The sequence below is a fragment of the Euprymna scolopes genome, chromosome 4 (genome assembly GCF_053919585.1).
Source record: "Euprymna scolopes isolate OS-2025 chromosome 4, ASM5391958v1, whole genome shotgun sequence".
Classification (NCBI taxonomy): domain Eukaryota; kingdom Metazoa; phylum Mollusca; class Cephalopoda; order Sepiida; family Sepiolidae; genus Euprymna; species Euprymna scolopes.
In genome coordinates this window covers 63,059,126-63,075,840 of record NC_136485.1, presented here as the reverse complement: position 1 = coordinate 63,075,840, position 16,715 = coordinate 63,059,126, and the positions used below count along the sequence as shown (strand labels likewise).

Here is a 16,715-nt window from a genome sequence, read left to right as displayed (position 1 = left end):
GCTGGAATCAATATTAAATAGAGAAATAGTCAACCACCTCAGCAGGAATAACCTTCTTAGTGACACACAATATGGTTTCCGCTCTGCAAGATCTACCGCAGATGTGCTGACGGTTATATCCCACAGGATTAGTGAATCTCTTGACAAAGGCTTCCTTTCTAGGGCAATTGCTCTTGACATATCAAAGGCCTTCGACAAGGTATGGCATAAGGGTCTACTTCACAAGATTTCCAGCTACGGTATAACTGGAAATGTTTTCTCAATCATTAAATCATTTCTCTCCGATAGGCTCATAAGAGTAGTGGTAGATGGACAAAAATCGGAGGCCTGCAATATAAATGCTGGGGTCCCTCAGGGGTCAATCCTGGGCCCAACTCTCTTCCTGATCTACATCAATGACCTCCCTAAACACATACTTAAATCATTCGTTGACATCTATGCTGATGACACGACCATCTACAGCAACACATCAAAGGCTGTAAATGACAAAGTTCTCTCTGATTCTCTCTCCTCTGATCTCGAGCGCATGGTTCAGTGGGGGAAGATGTGGCTAGTTACCTTTAATGCATCCAAAACCAAACTCCTATCCTTACATCATCAACGCTCTGATCCCCATCTGGCATCAATTGTGATGGATGGCTCTCGTCTGGGTGAGGCCCCGTGTTTTGACAAGCTTCTGGGTTTGACCTTTACTCCTGATCTGAAATGGAACACGTACATCAAGTCTGTTGCCAAGGTCGCTGGAAAGATGGTGGGATCCTTCTACCGCTCCAGAAGATATCTCACTACTGATGCAATTCTCTATCTATATAAAAGCCAAGTACGTCCAAGGATGAAATACTGTTGCCATATCTGGGCAGGAACTGCCAAAAACAGCCTATGATGCCTTGACAGAGTACAAAATAGACTTTGTGGCTTAGTGGGGGATGCCCTTTTCTCTACCCTGCAACCCCTCTCTCACAGAAGAGACGTTGCGAGCCTATCCTTGTTTTATCGTTATTTTCATGGCAGGTGCTCGTCTGAACTCCAATCCCTGGTCCCCCTCGCCAATCTTTCACGAAAAACACCCGTCTAGCTGAATCCACTGTGAAAAATTTCCCCCACTCTATATCTGTGCCTAAATCAAAACGCGGATTCCATGAACAAAGCTTCTTTCTTAGAACTGCACGCCTGTGGAACTCTGTTCCGTCTGCCTGCTTCCCTCCGGACTACAACTTGGATGTCTTCAAGTCTAATGTTAACAAATTCCTAATGAACCGCCCCCTTAAGTAAACACTCCATCAAATCTCCACACTAACGTAATGTACTTGCAATAACCCTTATCCCTGAGTGGCTTCCGGGCCTTGATAAGTGGTGATCACTGTGTAAAAAAAAAAAAAAAAAAAAAAAAAAAAAACTGATGGCTCTGTGTAGAGCATCATCAAATCGTTGGTGGTAGTCTTCTTTTATTTTGGGGGTTATTTTGCTTAAAATCAACTCTAGTTAAAGTTTTACAGATAAATTCAAGGGGTAGCCAGGATGTTAGATGTAAACATGGTTTATTTTCATAAAAAATTAAATTACATTTAATGCTTGCTTAGGTTTTTAGCAATCCATGGTGATTTTGAGACTTAAGTGTACAGTAAAACTCCAGGATATGGTTGCCCTAGGATGCGTTTTTTTTTTTTTGTTTTTTTTCCCCCCAAGTTATGAGGTGGAATACAATGTTTTTCTGATTCCTGGTTCTTGTATTTGCCTGCCTTACGGTGTTATTTATAATGTTATTTGATTATTGCAATCATGACAGGAATACCCGTTTTGATGTTCATGATTAAAAGTAAGAAATTAAAAAAAAAATATAAAATAATAAATGAGGGAGGTCAGCTGACTGGTTTTGCCCTCACTTTTCGTAAGCTAGATCGAGGAATTTCTTTTTTTTTTTTTTTTTTTTTTTTTTTTTTTAATCAATAAAATTGAGTGAAATGGGAGATGATACGATTAAAATAAAATGGGAGACAATACGTTAAAAAAAAAAATAATAGCAATATAGTGTATTAGAAAAAAAAATGGGATACACTATATGTCTAAAATAATGATACATATGATATCACCTAGAGACTGATTACATTCAAACCTAAGAGACATTCCCTCTGCTCGCAGAGAGAAGGCTTCTTCAAGCAAACGTGAATAGTCTCCAAGATCTTCAGGTGATAGATCGAATGAGCATGATTCAGAATAGAGAATGAGTCGGTGCTAAAGTTTGTGGCACATGCTGGGTTTTTATGTAAATGTTCATTTAATTATATACTTGTGTATTATATACTGTACTGTATTTTGTTACTAATTTTTAATTCCATATCCAGGGTTCTACTGTATAATTAATGGGTTAGCTGTGTGTTGATATTCCCAATAGTTTCAAAATAATTTATTTAAAACAGTAATTTAATCAGATGGTGGCGGGGATAAAAAATTTAATCTAGTAAGGTTTTGAAATCCAGGGTGTTTGAACATGCGTACTGCCCATGCGATAAATAAAACTGTGAAAGATCATAATTTCGAATAAATTCTCCTTTTTTTTTCTTTCCCATTTATTCTTTTCTCTTGTGACAAAATGGATAGATATACCATGAAAGGGAAAAAAATCTGTGTTCACAAAAGTCTTCATAAAAGTTGATTGTTATCTTCATCAGTATTGTTATAACTTTTTTGTTCTTCTTCTTATAAAAAATATAACAAGGGAGATAATATTTTTAATAATGCAAATTGATATGCTATGTTTTTTTTTTTTCTTCTAAAAATAAAAAAATAAGTTTACTTTTAAATAATAAACATGCTATTCATATATATTTAAAATAGTTTATATATTTTTTTTATTTTCTGTTCATTTCACGCATTATTTTGCTCTTTTTTAAAAAATTTTCTTAGAATGTTCTTACAACTTTTCATTTATTTCAATAGGTTTTAATTCCTAAAGAACTGCTAGCACGGAGAAAATGCAGTGCTCTCGACGACGAGGTAAATTATTTTCATTTTTTTTATTCACTGATCAAGTTATATGAGGAACTGTTGTTTTTCATAACTCTAGTCAGTTTTATTTTTTAATTGATTCATGCTTTCAAGAAAACCAGGTTCATATTTGGAAGTATTATTTTAATACAGTTTATTTATTATAAAAAATACATGTTTTGGGGCAGAATTTTGAAGAATAAAAGAAAAACCTTTATTCATATGCATTATATGTGTCTATATGTTTATATATTTCTATGTACAGGATTTTCACTTAAACTAATTAATTCAACATTATGATTTTTGGAACATAGCTGCTAAGCATAAGAGTTGGTAATGTGGACTATATTTAGTTTAGTTTATAATTTTAATTTTTTTTTAAAGGGAGCAAAGAGTGTGTAAAATCCTATCATGAAAATTCAGATACTTACAATTTTTGTGAAATTTCAATATTAGATATTAGACATCAATTAATAAATATTCTCCAAACTTCAGTTATTTGGCTATTTTGTTTGAAATTTAAAGCTTAAGGTATCTTAGGAAGGAAATTCAAATTCAGGGAATCTTGCTTAATTGGTATATAATTATTAGAGATGAAATTAATGTAACTCTGGAATACTTGAATTTTCAAATGGGAGGTCATGTACATATAATGTTCCCAAAAGTAAAAGAAAAAAAAAACCCTGAAATTTGGGAAATATTTATTAATTGATATCTAACAACATCAGAATTTCACAAAAAAGATATCTGAATTTCCATGAAGGGTTTCTGCTATTTCTTTGAACTCCTTTTCATAAAACTAAAATGAAATATAGCCTACATTACCTACCCTTACACTAAGCAGCTCTGTTCTAAGATTCATGATGTTAATTAATTAGTTTAGGAGTAAATCCTATGCATATAGAAATACATAAACATATGCACATTAAGTTCTTAATTCAACTAATTCCATGATACCCAGATTTGATTTGAATGAGTTCTAGTAAGATTTTCTGAATCCAATGAAAATTTTTTATGTCCTAACTGAAGTTTCTTAATTGATTGTAATGTCAAAGTGTAGGGCTCGGAATAAGTTTGATTTCTATTGTCATTCTGCAAAACAATTTTAATCATCCTGAAGCACTCAAATTGATTGAACATGTGAAGGTTGAGGATACGCATTGTATAGAAAGAAGTTTTCCTCATTTTGTCTCTGGGATAGTTCTCTGCTTTCTCGGCGCATCTCGCTCTAGTCGACACTGAACAGCATTGCTGAGAGGCTATGTACTCATCTGATGATCGTCTCGATTTTTAATCCATTTGTGGATTTATGTTTGTAGTTTGAAATTAGAATTTTCAATCTTTCTGCTTCATAAGCCTCCAATTCTTCCTCAGTTATGAAGAGCAAATGAGGTGGAAACTTAACGCACCAAATCAGCACAACAGAGAAGAAATGTTTGCAAAACTGGAATGCATGTTACTTATTGATATTTAATTTTAATATTTAATTTCACTTTTATTAAAGCCGCATGCACATTTTATGTTTGCAAGGACTGGACTAAGATGGTATTGGGAGCATAAGATCTGCAGTGATGCTAATGAATTTCTTTGCTCTAATCTATATTTGTTTTGTTTTTAAGCCATTTAACTTTGTTTTGTTTTTTGTTTTTTTCTGAAATCAAATATATTTCATGGAAGTATGCCAACAGGCTATCAATTGTTCTATGCACAGGCTGAAGAACATTGTAGTCTGACAACGATCTAATGCAATGTTTTGTATTATATGTTTATTTTGACTGTTCATTTGGGACTAACACAGAAATAATAAAATTGATGTTAGTATCTGCCGATGCCTTTTCAAATCTTCTATTGACTCTGCTGCTTGAGCTGTCCACAAGGACAGAAAGTAGACAATAGAGTGCACATTCACTATACGATTGTTGATGGACTTAAATTGTGTATCTTTAAGTCCTTACAATAGTTTCACCCGATCACATGCTCATCATCAGGTTTATGGTGTTATGCTGGTCAAACAAATAGGAAAACGAATCTCACTTTAATTTATAAATATACAAAAATCTTTGACGAAGATCACAAACTAAAAACGCAGACTCTTGATATGTGATTAATTTGGTCAAAAAAAACTAACTTAATGCAAAAAGTATCTTAACATTCTTTGCATATAGTTTTCTTTTAAAGCCAAAAAATTACTAACGATTTTTTTTTTCTCTCGGATTGCTATAATGGAGTGGTTAACTTTCAAAATTTTTTTTTTTTTTTTAAATATTTTAGTCCAGTAGTTAGGCATTGATAGCTTTCATTATATCAACATATGTGGTGAAACACAGTTTTGTCAGATCTTCCTTTGTGTTTGGAAATAGATGGAAGTCAGAAGTTGTAAAATCTGACGAGTAGAGTGGATAGTACAAAATTTGGAAGGCACAGTTATAGATTGTTACCATTGTTCTTGTTAGATTGAGGTGTGGCCGCTATTTAATTTTCTTCATATTCTAAACATGTATTAGTTCTTTACTTCAACAAAAATAAAACCGTGTTAGAACCTACAAATTTGTTACTTGAACATCTAAATAACGACAAATTCCATTGGCAATATTTTAATTGGTTTATCACCCAGACATTGGAGTGAGGCTCAGTAATCTTATTGTCTTTTATGATTTTTATGCAGTGGTTAATCTGCACAATCTATTATGATCAATCTGTAAGGTTTCTTGCAATAATACCATTTGTATATTAATAAAATTATGCGACAACTTCATGTGTGTATCTTACATCAACATTACACTTTGAATTACAGGGTGGAACAATAAAATTATCATTTTAAAGAAAACAACACTACTGCTTTATTTCAAAACGTTTATTGAAAAAATCAATTCAGTTAACTTGGTTATGTCGTAGAGCTGACATCTATTCAATGTAGCCACCTTCAGCCTCAATCATCAACTCGATACAGGTCCAAAACTAGGAGCATGCTTTTTCTGCAAGCACCAACAGGAGCTCAATGAGTACTCAGTGGATGGCGGCAATCAGACTTGCTTTGGTGTTGTGGGAGGTCATGTAGGTGATGTTCTCGATGTATGACCAAACAAAGTAGTCCAGCGGGTTTAGGTTGGAGGAGGAGGTGGGGCAGTGAGAGAAGGGTACAAAGTCGTAGCACTCCTACTGAAGCCAAGCCTGGGTCTCTTTGAATTTGTGGGCCGGCACCAACAGGTGGCTACTGCCACACCCAGGGTCTGCCAGCAGCCACCTGATTGCACTAGGAGATCACCACACTCTTCAGCACATCCAGGTACACTTCAGTGTTAACTTTCAAGCCAACTTCAAAGATGTGAGGTGGCATGATGTGGCCTGCACTTGAAACAACACCAAAAACCATAACCGTGGCTGGAAACTTTGCTTTTATCACCCTGGGCATGTTCCTGTTATTCATGGCAATTCAGCGATGGTTTTGGCTGTTGGGCACCTGGTCTTAGCAAAAGTCCTTTCCATCTGAAAAGAACCAGAGCATGTTTGGCTTATTGGGATGCTTCAGTTTGTTGAGCAACCTGGCAGACTTGATTAGCCTGAGATTCTTTGTTTTCTCAATCAAGATCTTGTCTGGTGCCTGTAGGACCTACACTTTAAGTCCTCTTTCACACATGCATTCACAGTTGTGTGTGAGATTCCTAAATCTCTGGCAATCTGCCAAATAGGCCGCTGAGGAGTTTCATCACTGATTGCCTGGACCTTTTTGATGAACTCCTTGGGTCAGGTCTTCCTGGCAGTGGCCTCAGCCTGGGATTTCCACTCCACCACTTCCAAAGAGTCAGCTAATGCATTGAGCTATGTCTACAAGTGTTGAACCATTCGGATTTGTATTTTGAGGGTGCTGGCAATGGTTCTGTTGTCATAACTTGGATCAATAGAGAGTATGAGTTGTGCAGCGGCGCATCTCCGATATCGTTTGTTGTGTCACTTTCAGACCTGATAGAAGGCTCCTGTCACTCTTGAGATTTGTACACAACTGGCCAGCTAGTAGATGGTCTGCAACAAAAAAAGAAAACTGGTTTTCATCAAATGGGAATGGAGTCACGTCATCTTTTATATGGCGACAATTTTATCGTTTCACCCTGTATTATTTTACATTTTTTTTAATAGGATTTTTTCAAGTTATTTTCAATGTTTTAGATTTTTGCATTGTTTTATTTCGATAAGCAATTTATCTACATATTATTAAAAGTTATGGTGGTTTGGGGAGTTTATTTGTATGCAAATAAAAATATAATTTATTGACAAAAATTAGAATAGGTAGAGTAGACAGTAGTTTTTACGACGCCAATGCCCAATTTTAAATATACAAGTGAAAAGAATTTTTTAACTGCACGTTTTTTAAATTTAAAGAAATTAACGTAACATTAAAAAATATTATATAAATATATATGTGTGTGTGTATTTTTTTTTTTTTTTTAACTAAGTGGCCTTTTTTTAGTTTTTGATAATCTACAAAGAAAGATATAAAAGATATTCAGCATTAATTTAAAACAAATTTTTCTGTTTAAAAACATAATTTCTATTTTTTTTTTTTTGTCTCTAAAATCTATGTACATACATTCATCATAGTTACTTACTCTCTCTCTTATAGATGCTAATTTTTTTTTGGGGGGGGGTCCACCAAATTTCACAAATTTTTTCTCTACTAGAAATGAAATAGTAAAAGCTACATACAGATGTAAATTGACATATCTAGGTACTCTGACAACAGTGCTCAAGGGACTGCTATAAAATTGTATTAAATACAAAAAAATGTGCCAGTAACATGGAGGAGAAAAACACTAGTCACACAATTTTATTGATACAGAAGTATCTATGTATTTCTTTTTTGTGGAAATCGCCCCAGACAAGACATCAAATTATTTGATGTAAGGAGCTAACAAGAACGAAAGATTATCACAAAAATAGGTGATGACATGACCTTATTCTAAAGATAAAGGTATAGGTAGGAGGAAAACAGCCAGCAGGAAGAGAGTTTCACAAAGTCTGCAGTTCTTGGAAAGAAGTTACTTGTATATGAAGCTGTATTGCGATGAGTATCAAAACAGCAAATTGATGGAGACCACTAGATCAGCAAGTCAAGCAAGCTGGAACAAAGGAAGCAGGCAGTTCTGAAGAACACATGCCATAATTTCCTCTGACTATTAGATATTTTCTCAAGATTGAAGAAAAAACATATTGGATAACACATAATAAATTGTTACTATTACCTTTTGTTATTATCTTGTTGTGATTTTATATATTTTGTATATTATATTTTTTTTTTTTTTTTTTTCAGTATTTTTTCAACACAGAAGAAGGTGTTATCCACTGGGCAAAAGCACAGCAACGGATGAAGGAAAGTAAAGAGAAAGTGATGCGAGAGCGGGCAGCAGCAAAGGCCGCAGAAGCGTTAAACAAGCAGTGCCTGGCCGAGGCGGAGATGAAGAGCCAACAGATGCTGATGCCTGTCGCATCGGAGGATGTCTACGCAAACATCCACAATATGGCCGACAAGATGCTCACCCCAACGCCCATCTCTCAGCACCCGACCACCAACTCTTCTAGCAACACGGTCGGCACCGACACAAACACCAACATGTCGCAATTTGATGTAACTCAGTTTGAGCGGGAGGATGACCCATTTGAAAATGTTGAGCGTCAAGTAATCAACGAGTTTGAGGAGCTGAACCAAGTTTTTCAGAAGTCTGCTGAAAGCTCCGAGTCTCCTGAGGGGAACTATGAGAACGTGGTTGTGGTGAGCAAGCCACCGCCGGATGCGGCTGCCCCACCACCTTTACCACCACCCCCATTGCCTCCACCTCCGGGTTCAGCGGCGGCGGCAGCAGCAGCTGCAGCAGCCTCGCCGTCGTCTGAGCATGAATCTCCCAGACATGCACCTCTTGGCTCGCAATCAGCATCTTTTGAAAATTCCACGGCTCCAGTTGAGCCGGAGACAACTAATGTTGAAGATGATGGACCAGACGAGGACTCAGAAGCCGAATTTGATGACGATGATGCTATCTATGGAAATTTACCATGCCGTAAAAAATCAAGTGCTAATTCTCCGAAACGGAAGGACACTAATAATTATGTGATGGTGTCGTATGTGAATGGGAGATTGGTGCGTGATGCGAGCAAAAGACAAGCCGTTGCTGCGGCAAGACAATTGTCTCTTGATGAGGAATTAAAAAGTAAGAATGTGATGTCCAATTCGATAAATCAAAACACTTGTACAGTATCTGCCGCTGCCGCCGCCGCCTGTGTTGTGTCTGGAAACAGTGAGAAAAGTATGGGCCCATGTCCAGACACGACCAATCTAAATGAAGGAATCTATGAAAATATGCCTGTTTCTTCTCCAGATAAAAACAATTATGAAAACTGTTTTCTAGCACAGAGGTCAAGGCATTCTGTAGCATTTGATGGGGATTCACCTGTCTGTCCACCGGTCATCCCTCCTAGAACTGACCTGGCTAAACTACGAGGTACACACAGTACGCCCAATATTCACCAAGCCTCTTCAGGCAAGGACGCTAAGTCCGTATCGCCTTTTAAGTCCCCTCCTTCACCAATGCCAAGAAAACAGGTGAGTCCTTTTTGTTTTCTCTTTTGTCTCAAAAGAATGATGCCCTCACTGAGCATCGCATTCCTGATTTCCCAGCTAGGATAAAGTATAGGACATTTTTATTTTTTGTTTCCATTTAGAGTGCCATTTTTTTGTAAGGATTGTTTCCACATTAAAAAATGACTTTGGATATAGTGGTGCAAGTAAATGACCCCCACCCCCTCCCCATCTGCCTCTAGATGTCCAGTTTGCAGTTTTGTTTTTTTTCTTTTTACCAGTACAAAACGTCTTTTCAGATCACAAATATGGATGAAAGAATACCATATTAGTTGTATTCTTCAAACTACTATTCATATCTTGATTGCTATTTTCACAATGTTTCAGTCGATGTAACCTTTAACCTTCAAGTGTATCTGGTTGAACTCTGAGGGGAATCTTTCTGGCAAACTGTAAAGCCTGCTTGGAATTTCAAACAGAAGCTAAAGAAGTCCTAAAAATTTGCAATTGTATTTTGAGTATCGCCCGCACTGAGGATTGAACCTTCAACCCCCAGAAAGGTGTAACTTACAACTGAATTTTACCAAGTGCTTGATGCAGACAATTCTAGTATGAATTTTGGGAGCCTTGAACCTATTCTTGTTTTTCGATGTATCATCTTAAAGATTACAATCGTGCAGAATCCCGAGTTTGACAAGATATACATGAAGAAGGTCAGATATTACATCAATTAAAACACTAAAGTGAGAATAACACTCAAGATGAGAACAATAATTCGAATAATCTAAATCTGAGTTATCAATCCTCATCTCAAAAATTCAGAAATAGAAAGAATATCAGTTTCCATTATGATCAATCATTATGATCAATGATGATTTTTTTAAAAATGAATCACTATATTGATAGAATTACAAAACTACATCACGTGTGTTTTTGCTGCAAGTATGTGACTTTGATAATTACACATTCAATTTTTTATTTTTTTTGTTTACTCTTGATTGAATATTTTTAATCTGCTGAATGCAGAATGAAATTTAAAACATTCTATTGAAAATATAATTTAATTATGAAATTAAATCTTCCTGAATGCAGCTTGGTGTCTTCATAAACAAGTCACCCATCTTAATCTTTTCTTAATAGTTCAAAAAAGAAAAAAAAAAATTGTGACCCTTGGAAAATTAGAAAGGAATTTGAACAGCATTCGAACTTTAGAATAAGAAAATCATTTCTGGTCTGGTTTTAAAATTCTTAGCAAATCTTTGTGTATTGAAAAGTTTTGAAGATATTTACATCCAACAATTTTATAAATAGAAATGTAAATAAAAAAAAAAAAAACAACAGGAAAATTATTTACAGCTTTAGTACAATGTCATTCAATTAATAATTTAATGATTAAACAAGACCATGATAATTAAATTTAACTGTCACCCTCCTAATCTATATATATAAAAGGCAAAATGTGTGTGACCATTTCGTGTATGTCTCGCAAAGGCTTTTCTCGCACACGCTCCCCGGGGGGGGGGGGGTACGATCGCTTAGAACTGATTATATAGGCCGTAGATAATAATATCTAGGATTTGGGAAAGCGCGTCACGTCTACATTTATTTACATCGACTTTTACAAAATTATTGCTATTTTGACTTCTCACGTGTTGATTTGGCTTTTTTGTATAAAAAGCGAAACTAATTCAAATACACATCGTTCTCGGCATCGCGCCGGGAAATGTCCAGAAGCAATCAGCTTTGATCAATCTTGTATATCAGACAATTGCTATTCAATTTGGACAATTGGGAGCTGCTTTCCTCCTCCCCAACATCTGTTGGGAAAAAAAACAATCAAATTTGGGTAAACAAACCCAACCGCTGCCTCGCAGCAAAAGTGAACTGCGTGACTTCTATTTGACCTTCTTAATTAGGTCAAATGAAAACTTTTATTGCGGACACGTGTTTTTATTAGTTAAATAAATAAATTCAAACATGTCTCCCTTGTATGTCGTGGTGGCCCAATGGTTAATGTCGCACGGGTTTTCCAACTTTGCCTCAAGGGTTCGGGTTCGATCCTCATACACACCTACCAAAACATTTTTTTTTTTAACCCCCCCCCCCCCCCCGATTTTGATTTACCTCAAAACACCCTGGCATCGCCGGGTACCCCCCGCTAGTTAAATATAAAAAAATTTAAAAACAAAAAAAACAACAACAATGGGAATAAACACAATGAAACTGAAAGTAAAAAGACTCCCGGCAATACCAGACAGCTGGTGGTTTATATAATAAAATTCTCAGAAACGATATCTTTCTGCCATTTTGCATTTTAGCTTAGTTATCCTTCAGATATCAAGGGACCACTTGTCCCGAGCTAATACTTGGTTTGTTTATTATATACATGGATATTTGAGTATTTAAAATTCTTCTCTCCTTCTAAAACCTTGAGTAAATAAAGCATTGAAAATAATAATTTTCTATTTAATTATGTTATAGTTTATTTTTCTTGTGGTCTTTACTTGATTTTTTCCTGGATTCCATGCGTAAAATGTCTTGTCTCATGAAATATCCAGCTTAGCAGTTTTTACTTGTAATATCCCTAGAAGATACACCACAGTGTGTAGCTATTTAATTTTGGCTGCAAATACTATGTTATTTTAAATATTGGTTAGGGTTTACTTATGCAAAGCATTCCCATATAAGGTTATTCTGACAAACTCCTGTGCAGAGATACCAAAGATGCTCATGCATGGTGTTTAGAAGGCATTCAAACACTCTTCGAGTTGATGCGTAACTATTTAAATTAAGTTTTAATGCTAAACAATTTCAATCAATTAAATTAATGACCAAAAATACTTTAATTTATTTAAATGTCACAAATGACCTAATTTAAAAGAATAATTTAGTAAAAATGTGAATTTAACTGTAAAGAATTTATGACTGAATTTTGTAATGAAAACAATAGATGACATTAGAATGAATAAAAATAATAATAAAATCACAGTAAGTGAGAATAGATATTCATGGCTTAATCTAAATGATAAATGTTGAAGTTTTTCATTTATTGCACCCATCTAACCATCAAATCAGCTTACTGTTAATTAAATTACTAATACAATATATCCTTTTAAAATAATATATATATATATATATATATATATATTATATCAAAACACGCAATATTTTCATACATAATTTTTTCTTTCTACAGTAAATAATTTCCTATTTTTTTTAAGAGTCTATGATGAACATATTTAGTATTGACATACTAATAACTGATTGATTCTACATAATGAAACAGCTGCTGTAAAAAATATATGGAATTTTTGACATGTTGAAAAATAAAAAATCAGTTGAATAAAACTTTGGAATGTAGCTGTACTGTTATCCATATATATATATATATATATATATATATATATATATATATATATATAACTAACAGGCAGACCCGACATTGCTTGAGATTGAATAAGGATAAACAAATGTTCCACATCATACTTTTATTGCCATCGAAATCGCTAAAGTTGACCACTTTTCAATCAAATTGATTGATTGTATTGTTTACACTAGTTGGGGTCTCACTTTGATGCACCAAGAGAAAACTTCATGTGCCTTTCCACAGTAACTTAATCCAGGTTTCTCAAAGTGGACTCCACAGAGTCCTGAAGCTCCGTGAGTGAGACTGAGGGGCTCCAGAAGCCCTTTCTTAAAGAGAACCAAATGCTTTATATGGAAAAATTAAATGGCTGCAGACATTTAATCATTGATCTTTTTTCTTGGAAAAAGACATAATACATAACTAAAGGTGTAAAAAAGACTTTCAGGATGGTTCATGAAAAAGAAAAAAAAAAAGAAAATAACAGAAAATGCAGCGATTTTTGATTAATCAAAAACAAAAAATCGTTGTAAACATTATTAGTTAGTTTCAAGATTTGAAATTAATGTATTTCATATTTATTTTAGAAATTATCTTGTTAGTCCTCCATTAAAAGCTTTTACCCTGCTAATGGGTTCCATGGTATTCTGAAGTTTGGGAAACCCTGACTTAGTTTATAATACATTGTAGCTTACATTGCACTGTAGAGAACCCACTGTTGATTTTATAAAATTATTTCTATATAATGGCTTGAATTAAAGTTTCAAGTTAAAAATTCAAGTCAAGTATCATGGTTCAGTTGTGCTCTACACAAAAGCATTCATTTCGAACACGCCCGTTTCATCAAAGAACCTACTGTTGATTTTTATATGCTTTATGTTAGGCTTTAGAAGGTGTTAACTTTATTCAAAATCAGACTGTTCCTTTAATCGGATTTTTGGGTTCTTGATTTTCGATACTTATCAGAAACATTTGATACAAAACCTCTCTAAGAACACTCCCAGGCACATAAACTATATTTGTTTTAAATTTCATAAAAATTAGCCCTATCGTTTTGGAGTCCATAGAAATGAATTCACATACACATACAAAGTGTTTTTATATATATATATATATATATATATATATATATATATATATATATATATATATATATATAAACTACTTCATTTATTCACATAAATTTAACATACGAAAGTATAGATTTATGCGTAAATTTTAAGTATTTACTTCAAAAGTGCTCAATACGTAGGTAGAGCTAGTTAGTAATTTATAAAATATATATGGCGATTAAAACTAACAATAACAATAGAAAACAAATAAATAAATTAAATAAACATGAATATACATAAACGATCACACACATATATGTGTGTATATATATATATATATATATATATATATATATGTATATATATATGTGCATTATTGTGTACACAGGTATATTTATATGTATAAAAAAAAAAAAAAAAAAAGGAGAACGGCCACCTAAAACCACTAACCTAGTTCTAAAACAGATCCTTTGTTTGATAAAATGCATGCCCATTGGCTGATAGGAAGGGGTGCGGTGGAGACTAAAAAGCTGATTGGCCAACTAGAAATCCTCAACATATATAAAAACAAGAAGCAACGACAGAATTCGCGCATAAGCCTGACGAATCCTATAGTTGGATGAAACGCAGAATATTCAGTGTAGCTTAATCGCCATATATATTTTATAAATTACTATATATATATATATATATATATATATATATATATATATAGACAAATATTACATAGTCGCTATGCTGAACATGCTAGTATTTCAGACAAATTGGTTTGCATGAAACCAAAAGTCACTCGTCGGGTGACATAAAAAGGTTTATTTGCCACCGAAGGCATCAGATGTGAGCTCAGTATGAATTGAAATATGGCGTTAAGAATGGGCCTATTTCATTTGTGATCTACAAACTCAACTTCTTTCTTTCTTCTGCATATCAGTATGTCTTCAATGTTTTATCAATACCAAGTGGATGTTTTACTGGATTTCGGATTTTTATGTCTTTTAAATGTTTCTAATACGTGTTAAAATTACCTTTCACTTTTGAACCAAGGAAAAAAAACAAAAATACTGTACGTTTTCTTCTTTGATAAACTAATGAAAAGACTCTGATTTGTTTGGTTTGTGCCATGCAATGAAACACGTGTAAGATGCAATAATTTGAACAGTATTAATGTGAATTAAGTGTATATTCCTGTGATTTTGAAATGTTTAATAAAGTTATATATATATATATATATATATATATATATATATATATATATATGAGAGCAAAGATCCAAACACAGTTCTTTATATACCTAGTTTGCATAACTCATTTTAAACAGTTTATAAATTAATGTTTGGTTTTATTCATTTGGAATTTTGTTTATATATGCAATAAGTTTAATATTAGGAATATTTAAAATGATGTCAGTACTATATTCAGCAAAAACTTTCACACTGTACAGAGACCATATAAAGAGGTTGTAAACGATACAATGACGCCACCTAAGAAAAATGATAAAAATTAAATGGAACGATCTTATACCAAATGTTGAAATACTCAACAGAGCCAACATGGACACTACACAACAGCAATGAACTGGACATGTGGCCAGAATGGAAAACAATCATATCCCAAAAATCCTATTGTATGGAGAATTGGAAAATGGGTGCAGGAAGATTGGTGGGCAGAAACTCTGCTACAAGGCTGTGATAAAGCGCAATGAATATGAAAACGAAAAATTGGGAAGAATCAGCAGCAGACTGAAGTTGCTGGTGCAGTACTTTTCACAAAGGAAAGGCAGAAATAGAGGTAAAAATAAAGGCCAGGTCTGAACAGAAACATTACCAAACGCAAAACCCTGGTAACTACCCATGTATGACTTGTGGGGGAACTTTCCATACTGAACCTGGAATGCTACAACACCATAGGATAAAGCATTGAGACCCTGACTAGTCATTTTCAGCTATGAAGGACTGCATGATGATGATTGGAAGTGATTTAATAATAAAAAGGATAAATTACGAAAACCTTTTTTAAAATATGTTCATTAATTTTCAAGGGAGATAAGTTAAACAAAAACTTATTACAATACATTTCTATTAAAGATATGTAATGTAAGTTATACATTTGAAAAGAATACTTAGAGCTAGATTAATAGCCATCAGATGATGGTAAGATTTTTGCTTGTGACTAATAAAAAGACCATTCTTGAAGCAATTTTTTTTTTTTAATTATGTTTAGTAATAATTTTCAAGACTATATTCTTATCTCTTCTTGAAATTTTCTTTTGAATATCAACTTATGAAAGCTTTGCTAAATTCATTTATATCATCTTTTTTTAAATTACAAATCATTCTCAAATTTTAATTCTCTTTAATTTAAAAATTATTAAAAATTTCTTATGATTAAAGTTTTCAAAATTATTTCGTCATGACCATTATTGAATGCATACTTTCCTAATACAGTTAATAGGGAAATTTAATTTACAGTTATTTAATTTTAAAACATCTCTCTCCAATATGTAAATAAATTAAAATGCAAATAATTACATTAATCAAACAGGTAAATTAATGATGCTAAAAACAAGAAATACCTTGTTTTATTGATGGGATTTTAAATTTCAAGTAAAAAGTTTCGCAAAAATGGTTAGATTCAGGTTGTTTAGACTGATTAGTTGTATAGAAATGTTGGTGCATTTTGCGAAGCAGACATATGTAAGCTTCCACTTGTGTTTGCCTGGAACCTGCTGTAAACTGCTGGAATATGC

The 16,715-nt window shown here is 33.7% G+C and overlaps 1 protein-coding gene across 1 annotated transcript in view; it reads left to right on the top strand.

The window, feature by feature from the left end:
• The window catches only part of LOC145267969 (uncharacterized), a 159,960-nt gene that overhangs the window by 118,364 nt on the left and 24,881 nt on the right, over window positions 1-16,715 (top strand). The window contains exons 4-5 of the mRNA XM_080123340.1: window positions 2,938-2,994; window positions 8,291-9,577. Coding sequence (XP_079979466.1) covers window positions 2,938-2,994; window positions 8,291-9,577 — 1,344 coding nt within the window. The remainder of the gene's footprint in view (window positions 1-2,937; window positions 2,995-8,290; window positions 9,578-16,715) is intronic.